This window comes from Salvelinus namaycush, chromosome 20 (assembly GCF_016432855.1).
Source record: "Salvelinus namaycush isolate Seneca chromosome 20, SaNama_1.0, whole genome shotgun sequence".
Lineage (NCBI taxonomy): Eukaryota > Metazoa > Chordata > Actinopteri > Salmoniformes > Salmonidae > Salvelinus > Salvelinus namaycush.
This window is the reverse complement of record NC_052326.1, coordinates 35,307,192-35,329,704: the sequence shown is the minus strand read 5'-3', so window position 1 is coordinate 35,329,704 and position 22,513 is coordinate 35,307,192. Positions and strand designations below refer to the sequence as shown.

Sequence of the window (22,513 nt, the reverse complement as noted above, 5' to 3'; positions counted from 1 at the left end):
TTGTACTTATTCTCACTGTATAGCTGAATATTGAGGCCTCTGTCTGTGTCTAGCTCTCTGCCAAAACCCACAGCCCCGTGTCGTTGTTGAGAAAAGGGACTGAGGGTGATAGTGAGACACAGAGAGACAGCTTCTGTTTTTCTCTGAAACAAGGGCAGATTTGCATGCCATTGAGACAGGTTCTCAGAAACCTTGTGTTAAGAATAACTTGTTATTTTATCTGCACATGCAGGTTTGGACATAGGAGATCCCACCACAAGGTGTGGGGTATATAAGATCCTGTCTTTCTTTTGTTCGGGGCAGAACTCAGGAGAGACATCAGTTGTATGTTTGATCTTTGACTTCTGTCTACAGCTGTATTTTGATTAAAATTGTTATATATTTATAAGATTTATAAGTGCACATTTTGAGTATTCCTTATTTCTTAAGTAAATAACGGAGCCCAGAAAAGTGGAACCAACATAAGCCAAGGTGATTTCCCAATGTTTGGTGTTGTCAATCTTGTCAGGGATTTTCTGTTTACACCAGGTCAACTTTTGAAAACTTTGCTTTTGATTTATAAGGCCGGATACATGAGTCTACCAGGATAGGAATTAATATTAAAAGGGTCTTACTCTTATGTTCCTAGATGCATTGCTGGCGGACTTGGAGTCGACGACCTCCCACATCTCCAAGCGGCCAGTGTTTCTGCCGGACGAGACACCCTACTCTTTCCCCACGGGAGGACAGGCCCCTCCCCCTGTACCACCACCTCCCTCTGCTGAGGCCCTGAATGGAACCTTGCTTGACCCCCTAGATTCCACCCCCTTGTGCAAACAGGTAGGTACATACATACATACATACATACATACATACATACATACATGTGTTCCCATACACACACAAGGCTGGTGTGGGTTCAGGCTTTTGCGCAAGTTGGTAACCGATCTGATTCAACTAATAAAATCTTGAAGACTGAGCAAAAGCCTGTGCCCACATGACACCCTCTCACCCATTTACCACTTTACCTAGAACACATCTAAATATGTACCTGTCCTTTCTTAGTCCTACAGCCCTGCACAGAAAAGCTTGTGGTCCAGGGACAGCAGTAGCCCCCCCTTACCCCAAAGCGAAGAGGACCACGTCTACAGGTAATAATGATCATAATAAACAATACACTTCATGTAGCGACATGACAAAATGAACATCAGATGTCTGTTGGTTCCTGCAGCTTCCCCAACAAGCAGAAGAGTACGGAGGCTGCCATGAGCTCCTCCCTGGGCTGCAACCTGTCGGAGCTGGACCGGCTGCTTCTGGAGCTCAACGCTGTGCAGCACAACACACCATCCTTCCCCACTGAGGGTACGCTACACCATAATGTGTACATCCCAAATGACACCCTATTCCCTATATAGTGCACTGCTTTTGACCAGGGCCCACACGTAGAAAACCCTATTTGGTACATAAAAGAGTAGCACTCACCAGTCTCCTTCTCATTCACCCACTGAAACTTGCCAATATGTAAATATATATTTTTCTCCTCCTGTGTTGCAGAAGAGTCCGCTCCGCCCCTCCCTTCCAGCAGCACCACCCATTATGTGCAGGCGAACGGGGTTTCTGGGGCAGGCAAGTTGCCTCGCCCCACCATGGAGAAGCCAAAACGCAGCGTGGCCACTAGGCCACCAGTCATCGAATACGTGCGCCCCAGCGCCAAGAGCCTCCTTGACGAGCAAGAAAGTTCTGTGCCCTCTCCCATGTAAGGAATAGGGCTGGTCCAAAATGTTGCTATTCCCATAAATTGGGGGACAATTGACTGCAAAGCAATGGCACTGCACCTCAAGTTCCTGAAGACAGTTTAATCTTACTCAGATTGTGCTATGTCCTGTGTGTTCATGTTTGCCTTTGGTCATTTAACGCTCATCATTATGACCTAATGTTTGTGATCTCTAGCCCCACCCCATTGGTTGTAGAGAAGTTGGGGGAGGAGGAGACACCTTCCCAGCTGCAGGCCAGAATCTCAGCCTCCTCCGCCACGCGGGAGCTTGACGAGCTCATGGCCTCGCTGTCCGACTTCAAAGTCCAGAGCAACGTAAGTTTTTTACAGAAAGATTTTTACGAGGGTGGGTGAATGAGAAGAAGTGAGTGCTACTCTTCCTGGGGATCACATTAAACATTACATAATACAGAACATCAATAGACAATAACAGCTCAAGGAGAGAACTACATACATTTTCAAACAGCACACAGCCTACATATCAATACATACACACAAAATATCTAGGGTGGATGGATGATGGGGGTGGGTGGGTGGGGTGATAGATGATAAAGAGCACTATGCAGGTACAGATTGGGTGAAGTAAGTTGAGGTGAAATGTGAATTCAAATAAATACACTGCTCAAAAAAATAAAGGGAACACTAAAATAACACATCCTAGATCTGAATGAATGAAATATTCTTATTAAATACTTTTTTCTTTACATAGTTGAATGTGCTGACAACAAAATCACACACAAATTATCAATGGAAATCAAATTTATCAACCCATGGAGGTCTGGATTTGGAGTCACACTCAAAATTAAAGTGGAAAACCACACTACAGGCTGATCCAACTTTGATGTAATGTCCTTAAAACAAGTCAAAATGAGGCTCAGTAGTGTGTGTGTGGGCTCCACGTGCCTGTATGACCTCCCTACAACGCCTGGGCATGCTCCTGATGAGGTGGCGGATGGTCTCCTGAGGGATCTCCTCCCAGACCTGGACTAAAGCATCCGCCAACTCCTGGACAGTCTGTGGTGCAACGTGGCGTTGGTGGATGGAGCGAGACATGATGTGCTCAATTGGATTCAGGTCTGGGGAACGGGCGGGCCAGTCCATAGCATCAATGCCTTAATCTTGCAGGAACTGCTGACACACTCCAGCCACATGAGGTCTAGCATTGTCTTGCATTAGGAGGAACCCAGGGCCAACCGCACCAGCATATGGTCTCACAAGGGGTCTGAGGATCTCATCTCGGTAACTAATGGCAGTCAGGCTACCTCTGGCGAGCCCATGGTGGGCTGTGCGGCCCCCCAAAGAAATGCCACCCCACACCATGACTGACCCACCGCCAAACCGGTCATGCTGGAGGATGTTGCAGGCAGCAGAACGTTCTCCACTGCGTCTCCAGACTGTCACGTCTGTCACGTGCTCAGTGTGAACCTGCTTTCATCTGTGAAGAGCACAGGGCGCCAGTGGCGAATTTGCCAATCTTGGTGTTCTCTGGCAAATGCCAAACGTCCTGCACGGTGTTGGGCTGTAAGCACAACCCCCACCTGTGGACGTCGGGCCCTCATACCACCCTCATGGAGTCTGTTTCTGACCGTTTGAGCAGACACGTGCACATTTGTGGCCTGCTGGAGGTCATTTTGCAGGGCTCTGGCAGTGCTCCTCCTTGCACAAAGGCGGAGGTAGCGGTCCTGCTGCTGGGTTGTTGCCCTCCTACGGCCTCCTCCACGTCTCCTGATGTACTGGCCTGTCTCCTGGTAGCGCCTCCATGCTCTGGACACTACGCTGACAGACACAGCAAACCTTCTTGCCACAGCTCGCATTGATGTGCCATCCTGGATGAGCTGCACTACCTGAGCCACTTGTGTGGGTTGTAGACTCCGTCTCATGCTACCACTAAAGTGATAGCACCGCCAGCATTCAAAAGTGACCAAAACATCAGCCAGGAAGCATAGGAACTGAGAAGTGGTCTGTGGTCACCACCTGCAGAATCACTCCTTTATTGGGGGTGTCTTGCTATTTGCCTATAATTTCCACCTGTTGTCTATTCCATTTACACAACAGCATGTGAAATTTATTGTCAATCAGTGTTGCTTCCTAAGTGGACAGTTTGATTTCACAGAAGTGTGATTGCTTGGAGTTACATTGTGTTGTTTAAGTGTTCCCTTTATTTTTTTGAGCAGTGTATATCGATTAGAAACCAGGTGGTGGAAAGTCAACTCTGAGGTGAATGTGTTGCTTTAAAAAGGTAGGTTGAATATTTATTTTTGGCATTGATGTGTGGGTTCTTCACACAGGTAGAATCCTGTGGTCTAGAATGTAATGTACATTGAGTCGGGCATTTACTACCATTTGCCTTATCAATCCCACAATACAACAAGTTATTTACTCTAACCAGGTTTCATTTACTTTTTATGCGAGTAAAGGATTTTTTTTTAAATGACAGGCCTGATGGAAACTGCTCATTTGTCTGTAAACTTTCCAAATGTCGACAAAACAAAATACGCTTGCTTGACAAAGTGGAATCTTTTTGTGTCTGTAAAATGTATTATGCGAAACACCTTTTATGCGGATATATGATGCTATTCTATCAAAGTAGTGCATTTGGAAAGTATTCAGACCCCTTGACTTTTCCACAGTCTGTTACATTACAGCCTTATTTTATAGTAGATTGATGAGGGGAAAAAACTAATCTACGCAGTACCCCATAATGACAAAGCAAAAACTTTTTTTGCTAATGCATTTAAAACTATAACGTTTTATATAACTATTCAGACTCTTTACTAGGTACTTTGTTGAAGCACCTTTGGCAGGGATTATAGCCTCAAGTCTTGGGTATGATGCTACAAGGTTGGCACAACTGTATTTGGGGAGTTTCTCCCATTCTTCTCTGCAGATCCTCTCAAGCTCTTTCGGGTTGGATGGGGAGCATCGCTGCACATCTATTTTCAGGTCTCTCCAGAGATGTTCGATCGGGTTCAAGTCCGGACTCTGGCTGGGCCACTCAAGGACATTCAGAGACTTGTCCTGAAGCCACTTCTGCGTTGTCTTGGTTGTGTGCTTAGGGTCGTTGTCCTGTTGGAAGGTGAACCTTCGCCCCAGTCTGAGAACCTGCTCCAGAGCACTTAGGACTTCATCAAGGATTTCTCTGTACTTTTCTCCGATCATCTTTCCCTCGATCCTGACTAGTGTCCCAGTCCCTGCTGCTGAAAAACATCCCCACAGGATGACGCTGCCACCACCATGCTTCACCATAGGGATGGTGCCAGGTTTCCTCCAGATGTGACGCTTGGCATTCAGGCCAAAGAGTTCAATCTTGCTTTCATCAGACCAGAGAATCTTGTTTCTCATGGTTAGAGTCCTTTAGGTGTTGTTTGGCAAACTCCAAGGGGCTGTCATGTGCCTTTTACTGAGGAGTGGCTTCCGTCTGGTCACTCTACCATAAAGGCCTGAATGGTGGAATGCTGCAGAGATGGTTGTCCTTCTGGAAGGTTCTCCCATCTACACAGAGGATCTCTGGAGCGCTGACCATTGGGTTCTTGGTGACCTCCCTGACCAAGGCCTTTCTCTTCCGATTGCTCAGTTTGGCCAGGTGACCAGCTCTAGGAAGAGTCTCTTGGTGGTTCCAAACTACTTCCAGTTAAGAATGATGGAGGCCACTGTGTTTTTAGTGACCTTCAATGCTGCAGACATTTTTCGGTACCCTTCCCCAGATCTGTGCTTCGACACAATCCTGTCTTGGCGCTCTACGGACAATTCCTTTGACCTCATGGCTTGGTTTTTGCTCTGACATGCACTGGCAACTGTGTGCCTTTCCTCATGTCCAATCAATTTAATTTACCACAGGTCGACTCCAATCAAGTCGTAGAAACTTCACAAGGACGATCAATGGAAACAGGATGCACCTGAGCTTAATTTTGAGTCTCATAGCAAAGGGTCTCAGTACTTATGTAAATAAGGTATTTCTGTGTTTTATTTTTAATACATTTGTAAAAATGTCTAAACCTGTTTTCACTTTGTCATTATGGGGTATTGTGTGTAGACTGAGGAAAAACATTTTATTTAATACATTTTATAATAAGGCTGTAACTTAACAAAATGTGGAAAAAGTCGAGGCCTGAATACTTTCTGAATGCACTGTACATTTGGAGTCACGTGATGATATTCATGTAGTCCTCCCACTATGAGTCAGGAAATCATGCAGTTTATTGCTACTGATGAGTTATGAATTCACAGGGTGGTGAAAAGTGCACAAATAAGCTTGAAGCTCCTTTATAATAAATATTGAGGGTCTTCTTTTGGTGACATGATTGACCCTTTACTGCCATTTGACAACAACTAAAAATTGCGCTCTTATCTATAATAATCTCATGTAGGCTAGCCTACTCACACTGACCAGAGTGGGCACGTGCTATTTAACGAAACAGTTTTTGTGACCTAACCTATCAGAGTTGAAAATGTGATGGAAATGCATTTGAACTTTAGATTTTTATTCGGGACATGAAATCTTAAGCGGAAAGGTACCTTTTTTTTTTTTTTTTTTTGCACTACGTCATCACACACTGCTTTTTATCCACAACAAGTCAGTTTGGTGGAAACACGACTGGTGGGAAAATATGCAGACTTTTGAATATTTTCATGAAAATATGTCCCCAATTTGGATGGAAACATAGCTACTGTGAGGAATGTGAATTATTGTTATATTCATCACTATGATATATTATGCTACTTTTCACAAGGCTTTAAAGAAATGGTCATGATTGACTTGACATGATGCATGTCTTTCCATGTCTACCTCTACTTTCCATGTCTATCTCTTTTCAAACCATTTTCAATTGTTTCCCCTCCCTGTCTCCTATTATTACTGTCTTCTGTCTCCAGTCTGGTTCTCAATTGTCTGTCGATATGGAACCTCTCCTGCTCAGTCAAGGATCAGAACCGCCCTCCATAGAGAGTCTGCTGCCCCAGTAGTTTTAACCAGATACCCAACTGAGCCTGTGGATCTGCAGCTGGAGCCCCTCAGTGACACGTTCCCCTCCTGTAACCCTGTTCCTTTAGAACTCCACATAGATGAAGATGCCTGCTCTGCCACTCCCCTCTCAGCTGCTTCAGCCTCCGTTGTGTTGGCCTTGTCCCAGAGTCTCCAGTACACCCAGATCCACACACAGCTGGTAGGAGAAACTGATCCCAGCGTGAGAACTACACTGACCTCCCACATAGTCCTTCACTGTGGTCTCTACCACCACAAGCCATACTTAGTCAAATAACCCCAATCCTCCTTTTGCTCCAGTTGAAAAGTCCCCCAGTCCTGCAGTGGATGCAAAAACCAGCAAGACGCGTAATCCAGTCATTTTTTCCGATACCCCTAGTCCTGTTACTGTTGCCAAGATGCCTAGCCCTATAACTGTTATTTATTTTATTGAACTAGACAAGTCAGTTAAGAACAAATTCTTATTTACAATGACAGCATACCAAAAGGCAAAAGGCCTCCTGCGGGGACAGAGGCTGGGATTAAAAATAAAACAAATAAATAAAATATAAATATAGGACAAAACACACAACACTACATAGAGACCTCAGACAACAACGTAGCAAGGCAGCAACGCAACACAACATGGTAGCAGCACAAAACATGGTACAAACATTATTGTGCACAAACAACGGGCAAGAAGGTAGAGACAACAATACATCACGCAAAGCAGCCACAACTGTCAGTAAGAGTGTCCATGATTGAGTCTTTGAATGAAGAGATTTAGATAAAACTGTCTAGTTTGAGTATTTGTTGAAACTTGTTGCAGCGGACTGAAAAGAGGAGTGACCCAGGGATGTGTGTGCTTTGGGGAACTTTTAACAGAATGTGATTGGCAGAATGGGTGTTGTATGTGGAGGATGAGGGCTGCAGTAGATAACTCAGATAGGGGGGAGTGAGGCCTAAGAGGGTTTTATAAATAAGCATCAACCAGTGGGTCTTGCGACGGGTATACAGAGGAGTATAGAGTACAGTGATGTGTCCTATAAGGAGCATTGTTGGCAAATCCGATGGCAGAATGGTAAAGAATATCTAGCCGCTTGAGAGCGCCCTTACCTTAACTGTTGCCAAGACGCCCGGTCCTGTAGCTGTTGCCAAGACGCCCGGTCCTGTAGCTGTTGCCAAGACGCCCCGGTCCTAAAACGAACACCCTTCCTCCCTTAGCCCCCATTGCGCCTTCTTCGCCACCGAAGGAGAACCAGTCAGACACACCTGCTGCTCAGCCACCAGAGCACCCTACTGCATGTACTGACTTGGGGATAATGTGGCCATGTCAGGAGCCCTTGCTGGAGGACGCCCTCGACAGATTGCTGTCCTATGAGTTGACTCTGCCAGAGGGCGAAGTGGAGCATGCCAAGGAGACCCATCAGGACAAAGAGGAGCTTTATGCCATGACAGGAACGAGGAAAGAACTTGGGAGGAAGGGATTTACCCTGGACACATGCCTCTGGACGGGCGGGAGGGGATGATAACTCCCCTTGCCGAGGCCAGCTGGATAGACATCTGTTTGACCCCGTCAACGTTCCCAGGAACCGCCGACGCCACGCTGGACCTCCCCCTGAACCAGCCTTCGGCCGTGGAGATGCTGTCCGTGTCGAGCCAAGTACGACGCTCTCTTCGAGGGCTTTTTTTATCAGATGATTGCTCATTCTAGCCTGGTGGAATCGGGCTGATTGCTACGTTGGCCATTCTTTTTCAATTCACTTATCAGTATGGGATTTCTCATAATTGAAACTGTTTTGAGTCTGTAATGAGGGGCATTATTCAATGAGAAAAAAATCTGCTATTTGGACCGATCAATCAGAGGACGGCCTTATTCAAAGCACAGTATTTGACCACGTGGGCTTTTGTCCTAAACCCACCCACTGTTTCTGAGAGGATGCTGATTGGTCCATTCATTTTCTGGCTTATTCAAAACGCCCATCTATTGGATTTAGCGAAGTGAAGTGAAGTGAAATAGAATGGGGAAAGCCATGATCAGGCTTGTTCCACAATCATTCAAGTTCCATCTAGCTCTGTAACAGTATGTCACTGTGCTGTTTTCAAATTGAAGTGATTGAGATGGGCTCTTATTTTGGGAGAGCAGCTCACGTGAACACAACATGAGGACAGAGGCTGGTGGGAGGAGTTATAGGAGGATGGGCTCATTGTAGTGGCTGGAATGGAATACAAAGAAGTGTTGTATATGACTCGGTTGTATTTATTCCATTCCAGCCATTACAATGAGCTCGTCCTCCTATAGCTCCTCCCACCAGCCTCCACTGGAGGACATATAAGAACATAATATAGATTTATTTATGTGTGTGTGTATATATATATATATATATATATATATATATATATATATATATATATATATATATGGCATCTGGTCAAAGTTGTATCTTCTTGCTTTACCTGAAGTGATGCAAGTAAAGCGGAGAATGTTGACTTGTGAACTGCTCAATGATAGAAGTCAGCGCGAAAGTCAAGAGGGTTCACTGCCTACCATGGTCCATGTTGAAATCTCCGCTCTGCGTTGTTTACGGCTATATTGCATGTCTCAACTTGCATTCATGACTGTGTGCATAGCTTTGTGGGGATTTGCTTGAGCTTGTCACTTTAACAATCAAGGTTGACGCAAACCTTCACCGCACAGCTGTGTGTAGCTTGCCACCTCCTGTGTAAATATGCTGGATTGTACACTATATATAGAAAAGTATGTGGACACCCCTTCAATTAGTGGATTCGGCTATTTCAGCCACAACCATTGCTGGCAGGTGTATAACATTGAGCACCCAGCCATGCAATCTCCATAGACAAGCATTGGCAGTAGAATGGCCTTACTGAAGAGCTCAGTGACTTTCAACGTGGCATCGTCATCAGTTCGTCAGATTTCTGCCCTGCTAGACCTGCCCCGGTCAAATGTAAGTGCTGTTATTGTGAAGTGGAAACGTCTAGAAGCAACAATGGCTCAGCCGCGAAGTGGTAGCCACACAAGCTCACAGAATGGAACCACTGAAGCGTGTAACACGTAAAAATCATCTGTCCTCGGTTGCAACACTCACTACCGAGTTGCTTCCAGAGGCAGTTTGAAACGTCAGCACAATAACTGTTCGTTGGGAGCTTCATGAAATGGGTTTCCATGGCTGAGCAGCCGCACACAAGCCTGAGATCACCATGTGCAATGCCAAGCGTCAGCTAGAGTGGTGTAAATCTCGCCGCCATTGGACTCTGGAGCAGTGGAAATTAGTTCTCTGGAGTGATGAATCACGCTTCACCATCTGGCAGTCCAACGGACGAATCTGGGTTTGGCAGATGCTAGAAAAACGCTACCTGCCCGAATGCATATTGCCAACTGTAAAGTTTGGTGGAGGAGTAATGGTATGGGGCTGTTTCATGGTTTGGCTATGCCCCTTAGTTCCAGTGAAGGGAAATCTTAACGCTACAGCATACAATGATATTCTAGACAATTCTGTGCTTCCAACTTTGTGGCAACAGTTTGGGGAAGGCCCTTTCCTGTTTCAACATGACAATTTCCCTGTGCACAGTCCATGCAGAAATGGTTTAATCGCCCACATCAGTGCCCGACCTCACTAATGCTCTTGAGGCTGAATGGAAGCAAGTCCCTGCAGCAATGTTCCAACATCTAGTGTAAAGCCTTCCCAGAAGAATGGAGGCTGTTATAGCAGCAAATGGGGGACCTACTCCATATTTATGCCCATTATTTTGAAATTAGATATTCGTCAAGCAGGTGTCCACATATTTTTGGTCATGTAGTGTATCTGTCCTAGTATATAATATATGCCATTTAGCAGAGAATGTGCTGTTAGATGACCTCAAGTGATTTTCTGAAGACTTGCCTCTTTACTTGATTTGAGTCATTGTGCGAGAATTCAATCCAGAACTCAATCTTATTTGGGGTAATGAATTACCATACATGTACACAAACAGATTTGGTGTAAATGGAGAATAAGAGAGGACTTAGTACCGCTTCTTCCAGGTGATGTGAAGGTCTGTATCTGCACCCTGTGGTCTCACTACTGGTGTCACCCAGGGTTAGGTACTTGATCCTCTTGTTTCCCTTGTACACACACAAACACATTATCTGTGCACATGTTTGGATGGAGGTGGGACAAACCTAAAACATGCAGGTGGCGTAGAGCAGGTTTATATGGGCCTTTGGAACAATGTTTCAGGAGCTACTTTTATGGACATTAGCAGGACTTGCTGCTTCTCTACAGTGATATTACTGCCGAGTCCAAGACCATCGGTTTTGCAGCTTGCATTTTACGTCCACCTGTGTATTGCATTAGATTTTCTAGTTTGTTTTGCACATTGTCAGTTTTTTCATTCAGAAGAATGGCCATTTGCCGGAATGGCCAGGTGTGAAATGGGCTGCCTTGAAAAAGAGTGGAATTGAGTCGAATGGAGTGCCCTTTGACTTTCACGATCAGCCTGTTTGTGCAAAGGGGCCTTGCTTGAAGGACTGTGCTTCCTGGTGTTTTTTCGTGCCTGGTATGGGGAAGCCACACCCAGCCCCCCACCACCCTTACCTCCTTTTACCCAACTCTGTAGCTCAAGTTGATTATCCGCCGCACAAAAGAGATGCCCAATGTGCACCCCATGTACCGAGACGGGCAGTTGTTGAGGCGTAAACTGGGTCCTGTCATCTTCACCAAGAGCAGTTCCAGGTCCGCCTCATCACAGAGCTGCAGGGGAAGCTGGGTATCGAACACCCCATTGAGCACCGACGCAAGCAGAAGTCAGACGACTCGCTCACTGAGGGGGGTCATCGTCACCCAGCGCGCGCAGGAGGAAGGGACCTCGTCGGTGGTGGACAAGGTACAGAGAGGTGGCTGGAGCCAGTGATAAGTCATCTCACTGGGCCACATTTGGACCTGCAGAGCAATACAGCACCTTCCAGTAGCTTGTTTCTTGGTTAGTGCTGTACTTTTAGAGTAACTTTACCAAGGCCAGTTTCTATACCACACATATGGACTATGACTAGCGAACAGTTTCTCAACCATATTCTTCTGTAACAACATGTTGAGAATTCATGTTTTCTTTGCACCACCTGAGGCTTTCTATTTCCTGTGGTTTAATTTGACTCATCTTTGACGTCACTCTACTCCCGCTCTCTCTCTGTCCACACCCAGATCATCATTCCTCCTGACTCGCCTGTCCGTCAGAGAAAAGTCATCCCCTCTCCGCTGTTCCATCTGGTACCCAAAAATCCACCCCCTGACAAGCAGACCCCTCTGCCCTGCCTCCTCACCCCTCCCAGGGAACACCCCCCCCCAACCTGTGGAGTGTCAGCTCACCCCTCCCTGGACGCTGACCCACAGAGAGCCCACCCCTCCACCCAGGGAACCTAACCCTAATCTGGTGCATGACAGCCCAGTTCCCACCTCCCAGAGGACTTCCCTCAATGGTGTTCCACCATAGGCATTGCAAACCTGACTTTTGACTGTTTAACTTAACAAGCCTTTTTATTCAAGCCCTAACAGATATGAACAAGTTGAAATAACTTGACTCATGAATTAGGTGACTGCGTAGTCTTCTGTTAAGATACTGATATACCACTATGTCTCTTGATATATTTTCCAGTCAGTCCCAATTCGTTCCATCCCTGTTCCCCTTTAACAAACACAAGGCCAGAAGCAAAATTGGTATTTGATTTTACAACGGTCTGTTGTTTACTGAGGGTTGCCTTTCGTTCGAGTGGAGTCTGACTATTTTTTTCCCTCTGTGGAATGAGACTGGGTCAGAAATTTCCAATGACCACACCATTGGAGAAGTGTAGTTCCCTCCCGCCTTGCTTCTGCCCATCAACAGCACACATTCAGTCTCACACTATCAATGAGCTCTTTAGGTAGCCGATAAGCAGAGTTACTCTTGAACACGGTAGTCAGATTGAAGTGTTTCAGGGTTGGACTGCAGTGCTCTATGTTATGAAGGCATTATGTGATGAATCTTACATGTTAATTCTAGTCTGGAATGCAATGCCAGTGGCATTTTCCATTTCAGTCATTAAAAAGACTGATTTCTGTTGGATGTCACGTAAACCCCAGGAGTTACTGCTGTGTCTATGGAGACACACATTCAATTCAATAAAAAAAAACATAATTTTACACCGAGGGGAAATTACTTCATAGGGGCAGATGTAATCAGGATAGTGTGGTGAAGAGAGACTCTTCTATGTATTAATTAGGTTTTCTGTGATAAATTGAACAGAACATGAACATTGAACAGAATATGAATTGGGAAGGGAGCTCTATTTGGGCAACTGTGTTGTGTTCATGTGTCTTACTGTTTGCGTGTGTGGTTGTCTGTGTGTTTCTGTGCATCTGTTTCTTTCTCTGAGATGTCTTTCTGTGTGTGACCCCGTCCACAGATCATGGCCCAGGGGAAGAGCTCACCCACGGCTCCCCCCAAACAGGCTAACAAGCTGGACAACATGCTGGGCAGCCTCCAGTCAGACCTCCATAAACTGGGCGTCCAGACTGTGGCCAAGGGAGTGTGTGGGGCCTGCAACAAGCCCATTGTTGGACAGGTAACTTTACAAACACACAGAGGCCACATTCATGCAGAACACATACCGGCTGCATGCACACACTCACACTTATATGCACACAGACACACACACTCGCATTCAACTTTACTGAGCTTATTACATACGTTTTCTGGTCCCTTTTGAATGTATTTCATGTTTCTGGGGTTGTTTTTTTTCCTTTTGGATATCCTAAGTCCATGTAGGTGTAAATGTGGTCATGATTAGATTGATTGATTGATACACCCTGTTGTCCTGAGCTGCCTATATAGCTTGCATGGTTTGCATTCTCCAATATAATACATTTTAGCTCCTAATGGAAATTAAGTTAAGTACTGCCACCATAGGAAGGTAATTGTTCCACACAGAGCTGAGTCTGAACTGGAGAAACACACTGTTAGCCGATGTAAATCAATCATGCATTGATGTCAATGGGACATTGGCATGGGAAACTGAGTTCAGGTCATACACACATCTCGGGTTAGGATTCATCCCTGGGCCCATACTCATAAAAACTCTCAAAGTAAGAGTGCTGATCTAGGCTCAGTCTTTCCTTTTAGAACATAATGATTAAGATTACATGGATGGGGGGGACCTGATCCTAGTTCAACACTCCTACTAGACAGTTTATTAATACAAGCGCAGATTCACTAAGTCCAGTAATTCAATTCAGGTTGGGGCTGCTAGATTAGATTGTAAGTGTCTGTCTTTTGCCCTCTCCTCCCTGTGCCCAGGTGGTGACTGCCATGGGGCGCACATGGCACCCAGAGCACTTTGTGTGTACCCACTGTCAGGAGGAGATCGGCTCCAAGAACTTCTTTGAGCGGGACGGAGCGCCGTACTGTGAGAAGGACTACCACAACCTGTTCTCCCCACGCTGCCACTACTGTAACGGACCTATCCTGGACGTTAGTATTACACACACACACACACACACACGATGCCACTCTGAATCCCACAGACCATCTTTGAGCCATCTTTTCCACACACCATCTCTGTTTTTCATTAGTGTGTCCTGTCTCACTCCACACATCAACACTCACTCATATCCTTGCGCTGACACACTGCACACATGAACACACATGCAAGCATGCTCACACACACACTGCCTGGGGTGAGGCACCACAGCAGAAACAGGGAAGAGGAGACCGACTGAACTTTCGCCTCAGGATAGGCCAGATGATTCACAGGGGCGACAAGCTTCCTCATTGGTCCTGTGTGGTGTATTCATATCACTCCCTTTTCTCCCCTTTCTATTACTATCTCCCTCTCTCTTCTGACATGCTACTCTGTCCTCAGCAGTGCTGCCATCTGCTGGCTATAGACAAAATGGGCAAAATACTTAAAAATATGATATTATGAATTCAATATGCTAACTGCATTTGTCCCCTACAGAAAGTGGTGACGGCACTGGACAGGAACTGGCATCCGGAACACTTCTTCTGTGCTCAGTGTGGAGCTTTCTTTGGCCCAGAGGGTAAGCTACCCCCCTTTATCTCTCACTTTATCTGTCTCCCTTCTCTATTCTTCTCTCTCTGTCTCACTTCTCTTCCCCTCTCTTTTTCCCTTCTCCTTTCTCTCTGTCCTCTCCTCTCGCTCTGTCGTCTTAAGGCAGTGTCTTTCTCTGCTCCCCCTACAGGCTTCCATGAGAAGGATGGGAAGGCATATTGTCGGAAGGACTACTTTGACATGTTTGCGCCCAAGTGTGGAGGCTGTACCCGCGCCATCCTGGAGAACTACATATCAGCCCTCAACTCCCTCTGGCACCCCGAGTGTTTTGTCTGCAGGGTAAGTGGGTGTGTGCTGTGGTGCTATTCTAAGCTTATTATCCCTAATTTACATATGGTGAGACATACAGTAGCTTTCATACAGTTCTTGAAACCGATTAATTTTTTTCCTCCAGCACCTTCACCAATCGGATTTGGGTGTGGTTAGATTCTACCTATTATATACAGTTCTTTAGGTATTTCCAAAAACAGTATAGAAAGCTTTGATTGCCTCAGCCATTTTGTGAAAACCTCCTTCACTTTTCTTCCCACCTCTGTGCATTACAGGAGTGCTTCACCCCCTTTGTGAACGGGAGCTTCTTTGAGCACGAGGGCCAGCCCTACTGCGAGGGCCACTACCATGAGCGCCGTGGGTCCCTCTGCTCGGGCTGCCAGAAGCCCATCACAGGCCGCTGCATCACAGCAATGGCCAAGAAGTTCCACCCTGAGCACTTTGTCTGTGCCTTCTGCCTCAAGCAGCTCAACAAGGGCACCTTCAAAGAGCAGAATGACAAGCCCTACTGCCAGGGCTGCTTCATCAAGCTCTTCAGCTAGGAAGCTAGCCCCCCCCCGGCCTGTTTGTGTGTGTGTACGCGTGTGTGCAGCTGTGTGTGCGTTCTGTGTTCCAAATCTCTACTGTTCTGCCCTAGGTGTGCACTTGCTCACTTCCCTTCATGAATTTAAAAGGAAATGACAGGTGTAAGAAATATGGTGGAAACTCCAGCCCAGTCCTATACCAATCCAATGCTTTTTAAATGTGTGGGAAGGAGTACGCAGGTGCACGCTTCAGAGAAAAAGAAGAGAATCGTGCCACCGTGTGAGTGTTTCTCAAAAGGTGTAGGCTTGGATAGAAGGCCGTCAGTGGCTATGATGAGGAGGCAGAGTTGTTCCTTACTGTGCATGTAGCTGAGATAAGCCTGGCCATTAAACACCACAGCTCTCCCTACAGGTGCCTATTTGGAGTAGTTGGAGTGATCATTCCAAAATATATTTTTGTAGTTGCAAAACACTGTGTGCAATTGCAAATAAATGCCTATAAACTGTCTCTTGATCTAAAACGCACACAGACAGATTTTTAACTCGAGAAGAGGAAAGACTTTCTGGTCTCTCCCTCCTTCATTTCTCTTCAATTCTCTAAGACCAGTTCAAACACTTGGTGCTCATTCTCAACTCAATCATAGATCCCTCTCTGCAACCCTTATGGGGGCATTTTACAGCCTGGAATGGCCAAGATATCATTGTTCTATTTTTGTACACTTTTCCTATGGAAACTTTCATATACTTACCAGGACTGCTCAGCAACAGATTTAGTAGATCCATATTCCTTTTCCTTGTTTGCATAATTTTGTTTAACTGAAGTGTGTTTGTACAAAATAAGACACATTGTTTTAAGAGGCGCGCACACACACTCAAGACTACTGCTCTTGTTGTGCTATGGACTCTCCATTTCTAATTTCAGTACTTCAGTCTTTGCTTTGCCGATTCTCATCAATTCTCAATCATGTGAATCTGATTTCAAAAGGACGTACATTTGAATATTGTCTTGCCCTTTAGGTGGACAGAGGGTGGGGGTGTTTGGGTCATTTTGGGTACCGCACCTCTTCATTTCGGAGGAACTATGCTCATCCCTCACTTTCCATTAGCTTTGGGTAGGGAGGCATCTCTTAGCCTGGCAACCAAACTGAGCACAGTGTTCTTCAGTCTGGTGTAACCAGGCTAGTTTTTCTTTCCATGAGGAAAATACTGGAGCATGTTGATTTGAAACAGAACATGTTAATTGTGTGCATTTTACCTTATTTGCTACTGTATTCGTTCCCATATTTAGCCAAGTTTTTAAATGAATTAATTCTGAGTGAATGGGGAGTACATTTCTTGGTTTAATGTTTTGCTGTAAATTTAGCTACTGACAATGTGTGTGTTTTCCGTCAATTACTTAAAGACAAAGTAATACAGATAGGCTTGGTCCTTTTAATGTATTTGCTGCCAATTGCTAATACAATCACAACATTTTAGCAAAATTTGGTTTAGTGACATGGCATAGTGTTGTCACTCTTTAGCTCACACTGATATGCAAAGAGCTGGCTCTATGGGCATATATATATATATATATATATAGAAGTCGGAAGTTTACATACACAGGTCCTGACATTTTAATCCTAGTAAATATTCCCTGTTTTAGGTCAGTTATGATCACCACTTTATTTTAAGAATGTGAAATGTCAGAATAATAACAGAGAGAATTATTTATTTCAGCTTTTATTTCTTTCATCACATTCTCAGTGGGTCAGAAGTTTACATACTAATTGAGTGTATTAGGTAGCATTGCCTTTTAAATTGTTGAACTTGGGTCAAACGTTTCGGGTAGCCTTCCACAAGCTTCCCACAATAAGTTGGGTAAATTTTGGCCCATTCCTCCTGACAGAGCTGGTGTAACTGAGTCAGGTTTGTAGACCTCCTTGCTCGCACACGCTTTTTCAGCTCTGCCCACAAATGTTTTTATGGGATTGAGGTCAGGGCTTTGTGATGACCACTCCAATACTTTGACTTTGTTGTCCTTAAGCCTTTTTGCCGCAACTTTGGAAGTATGCTTGGGGTCATTGTCCATTTGGAAGATCCATTTGCGACCAAGCTTTAACTTCCTGACTGATTTCTTGAGATGTTGCTTCAATATATCCACATAATTTTCCTGCCTCCATGATGCCATCTATTTTGTGAAATGCACCAGTCCCTCCTGCAGCAAAGCACCCCCACAACATGCTGCCAACCCCGTGCTTCACGGTTCGGATGGTGTTCTTCAGCTTGCAAGCTTCCCCCTTTTTCCACCAAACATAATGATGGTCATTATGGCCAAACAGTTCTATTTTTGTTTCATCAGACCAGAGGACATTTCTCCAAAAAGTACGATCTTTGTCCCCATGTGCAGTTGCAAACCATAGTCTGGCTTTTTTATGGCGGTTTTGGAGCAGTGGCTTCTTCCTTGCTGAGTGGTCTTTCAGGTTATGTCGATATAGAAGTTGTTTTACTGTGGATATAGATACTTTTGTACCTGTTTCCTCCAGCATCTTCACAAAGTCCTTTGCTGTTGTTCTGGGATTGATTTGCACTTTTCGCACCCAAGTTCGTTCATCTCTAGGACACAGAACGTGTCTCCTTCCTGAGCGGTATGACGGCTGCGTGGTCCCATGGTGTTTATACTTGTGTACTATTGTTTGTACAGATGAACGTGGTACCTTCAGGCATTTGGAAATTGCTCCCAAGGATGAACCAGACTTGTGGAGGTCTACAATTTTTTTTCTGGGGTCTTGGCTGATTTCTTTTGATTTTCCCATGATGTCAAGCAAAGAGGCACTGAGTTTGAAGGTAGGCCTTGACATACATCCACAGGTACACCTCCAATTGACTCATTATGTCAATTAGCCTTCTAAAGAAGCTTCTAAAGCCATGACATCATTTTCTGGAATTTTCCAAGCTGTTTAAAGGCACAGTCAACTTAGTGTATGTAAACTTCTGACCCACTGGAATTGTGATACTGTGAATTTTAAGTGAAATGATCTGTCTGTAAACAGTGGTTGGGAAAATTACTTGTGTCATGCACAAAGTAGATGTCCTAACTGACTTGCCAAAACCTATAGTTTGTTAACAAGAAATTTGTGGAGTGGGTGAAAAACGAGTTTTAATGACTCCAACCTAAGTGGATGTAAACTTCCGACTTCAACTGTATATACATACACACACAGTTGGATTTCAGGCAACAAGGCAATTTCTTATGGACTGGAGAGGCATGCCATCCCCAAAACCTTTTGCGAACAACCCTGGGTTCCTGTGATGTCCTCAGTCACATGGTAATCTGGACACACATTGATCTGGAGTCAGTACCTGGTCTGATTACCAAATGGCACCCTATTCCCTATATAGTGTACTGCTTTTGACCAGGGCCCATAGGGCTCTGGTCAAGAGAAGTGCACTATATAGGTATTAAGGTGCCATTTGGGGCTTATCAGGGTTGGGGAGTAACTGGTTACATGTAATCTGATTACAAAATAACTGATGAGTTGCATTACCAGCAAAACTATTGTAATTAGATTACAGATAATTTTGAAAAACTAGAGTACTTCTTGGTTTACTTTCAATTCAGAAAGGATGTTTGCAGGGAAAAAATACCTTATGACATCTTGTTTTCTTGATGACATTCATTTCAGCATTGAAAAAATACAAATTTAAGCTAGTTTCACCTGAGCGAGTCTGAGAATACTATGATGACACACCAGATGCATTTGATGGATCCTTTTTTTCTCATTCTAATGCCTCTTAAAGGCCCAGCGCAGTCAAATGTGATTTTCTTTTGTTTTTTATATATATTTCCACACTGAGGTTGGAATAATACTGTGATGTCTTTTTAGGGTAAGAGCTGTTTGAAAAACAAATGGTAAATGAGTTAATAGACCAATAAGAGTTCCAAACATCACTGCCATCACTTTCCCCTCCCTACTGAGACCACTCCCAAACAGTCCTACAAATTCTTGCTTGACAAATTGCTCTTTGCTAAGAAGCTATTTTGGTTTCTTTTTGACCATTTGAATTGAAAAAAATCACAATAAGGTACTTTAATTGTTACCCCCAAAAATATTTGATATTGAGAACTGCTGCGTTGGACATTTTTAAGGGTAAAGTAATCCAAAAGTAGTCCTAATCAGATTACGTTATGGAGTTTGGGTAATCCAAAATTTACATTACTGATTACAATTTTGGACAGGTAACTAAGTATCTTAATGGATTACATTTAGAAAGTAACCTACCCAACCAGTCAATGATCTCAAATAACTGCAATGGGGCAGGTTTGAGCGTTTGTTTTTGTTGGTAATTGATATACTTATTTAATCATCCACTGTTATATTTTTTTCAAGTGACCTTGTAATGTTTCATATTTGTGTCATTGAAGAAGAGATTTTATCTTTACACATGTTGCTTATATTTTTATGCTAAATCATTTTAAAGGGTTTTCACACCAGTTGTCATCCCTTGGCACGTGTGTGTGTGTGTGTGTGTGTGTGTATATGTATATATATATATATATATATACATACATTTCATTTTAATTTCTGAACACTTTGAAAGAATTAAGATATTTGTGCTAATGCCAAATTTTCAATGCAATGTCTTTAACACTGAGTTACAGTGAGCTCAAAGCATTGGGACAGTGACACATTTGTTGTTTTAGCTCTGTACTTCAGCTCTTTGCTACAATGACTATGAGGTTAAAGTGCAGACTGTCAGCTTTAATTTGAGGGTATTTTCATCCATATCGGGTGAACCATTTAGAAATTACACCACTTTCTGTTCATTGAGGACCGAAAGTATTGGAACAAATTTACTCATGTGTATTAAAGTAGTCAAGTTTCATATTTGGTCCCATTTTCCTAGCACGCAATAATTACATGTATTATGTCATTTTGGAGTCACTTTTATTGTAAATAATTATAGAATGTTTCTAAACACTTATACTTTTATGTGGATGCTACCATGATTATGGATAATCCTGAATGAATTGTGAATAATGATGAGTGAGGAAGTTAGAGGCATGAATATCATACCCCCCCAAAAATTCTGACCTCCCCTGTTATTGTAATGTTGTGTATTGTGGGTATGATATTTGTGCGTCTAACTTTCATTCAGGATTAAATGTAATCATGGTAGTGTAACGGATGTGAAATGGCTAGCTAGTTAGCGGTGGTGCGCGCTAATAGCCTTTCAATCGGTGACGTCACTTGCTCGGAGACCTTGAAGTAGTGGTTCCCCTTGCTCTGCAAGGGCCGCGGCTTTTGTGGAGCGATGGGTAACGATGCTTCGTGGGTGACTGTTGCTGTGTGCAGAGGGTCGGGGCGAGGGGACGGACGTAAAGTTATACTGTTACATTGGTGCCGTGACCCGGATCACTGGTTGCTGCGGAAAAGGAGGAGGTCGAAAGGGGGGTGAGTGTAACGGATGTGAAATGGCTAGCTAGTTAGCGGTGGTGCCCGCTAATAGCCTTTCAATCTGTGACGTCACTTGCTCTGAGACCTTGAAGTTGTGGTTCCCCCGCGGCTTTTGTGGAGCGATGGGTAACGATGCTTCGTGGGTGACTGTTGTTGATGTGTGCAGAGGGTCCCCGGGTCGGGGCGCGAGGGGACGGACTAAAGTTAAACTGTTACAGTAGCATCCACATTAATGTAGAAGTGTTTAGAAACATATTCTTATTTACAATAAAAGTGACTCTAAAATGACACTACATTTTGTGCCCAAAAGAAATGTATGGTAAATAATCTGAAACACAACCAAAAGAATCAGCAAATGCATCCAACAACGTTGTAGTCACACACGCTTGATGTAATCAATGGATGCTAGGAATACCCTAAAATTAAAGGTGACAGTCTGCACTTTAGCCTCAGTCATTGTATCAATTCAAATCTAAAGTGCTGGAGTACAGAGCCAAAACAACAAAAAATGTGTCACTGTCCCAATACTTTTGGAGCTCACTGTATATGGTGGACTTCCAAGTCCTTGCTGCGATCAGATTGGTGAAGCCATTATGATGGAGCAGAACAACAATTGCTGCACCAGCCAGTGTCCTGGATTGCATCTCAAACAATTAGTGGCTCCCTCTTATCTAATTTCCTCCATATGCACTGATGTGAAAGTACTGGACAGGCGAAAGCAAACACCTGGAATACAACCTTAATATTGCTGTCACTCAGCCAATAGCTTACAATGAAGTGTAAATGAAGAAGAGACTAATAGGGAATCCATTTTAGACTTCAGATGCACCTCTGGGTTTTGGGGGTCAGCAAAACAGGGGCAAACAATGAGGATTGCCTCACAGCACAGTATAGTCGGCAGTTGCTGTAAAATTACTACATGTTGCTATTGGGTGAAACTTTGGGTCTGCCCTCAGGCTGGGATGCCATTTCTGATGTGTTTGGAAAGGTTTGGTTTCTTTAACACCCTGAAGACGTGGGGTTTTTATGCACTTTCAGTCTTGCTGTGCCATAGTAACCTTGAGTTTCTAGTAGTGCAACTGGGTTGACATGAACATGATGAATCCACATTTCACGTAGCCTGGTTATTGAGGAAATGCTGCTAATGTAATATTCTAAATTAATTTTGAAATGTATAGACTGAGGTGTAACAGAAGTAGGGTTAAAAGTACTTCTTATTGACTCTACTTTAAGTCAGGCTCTCTTTCTATGACAGTAAATCCTAAATTGTTCAGTGAATGATCAAGTTAGTGTGCCAAATAATGTATCAAGCGCTGTGAAATATTACTCTGGTAGCCTTTTTATAGCTGTGCTTTGGAGACGCAGACAATGATAACCAGTGTAAGTGCTGCCCGAGTGCCTGAATCTAGTCCTGGACAGTTACACTTCAACGAGTTCCTCAAATTACTGGAAAGAGTAGATTTCTTGAGA

At 44.2% G+C, this 22,513-nt stretch overlaps 1 protein-coding gene across 1 annotated transcript; it reads left to right on the top strand.

The window, feature by feature from the left end:
- The first annotated feature begins 618 nt into the window (after positions 1-618).
- Positions 619-16,287, top strand: LOC120064599 (paxillin-like). The gene is made up of 10 exons (XM_039015201.1): positions 619-819; positions 1,045-1,130; positions 1,211-1,341; positions 1,534-1,735; positions 1,930-2,068; positions 13,150-13,308; positions 14,040-14,213; positions 14,701-14,782; positions 14,945-15,093; positions 15,360-16,287. Exons 1-10 carry the CDS (start codon positions 619-621, stop codon positions 15,624-15,626), a joined length of 1,590 nt encoding a protein of 529 aa, XP_038871129.1. The 3' UTR covers positions 15,627-16,287.
- Positions 16,288-22,513: the final 6,226 nt, after the last annotated feature.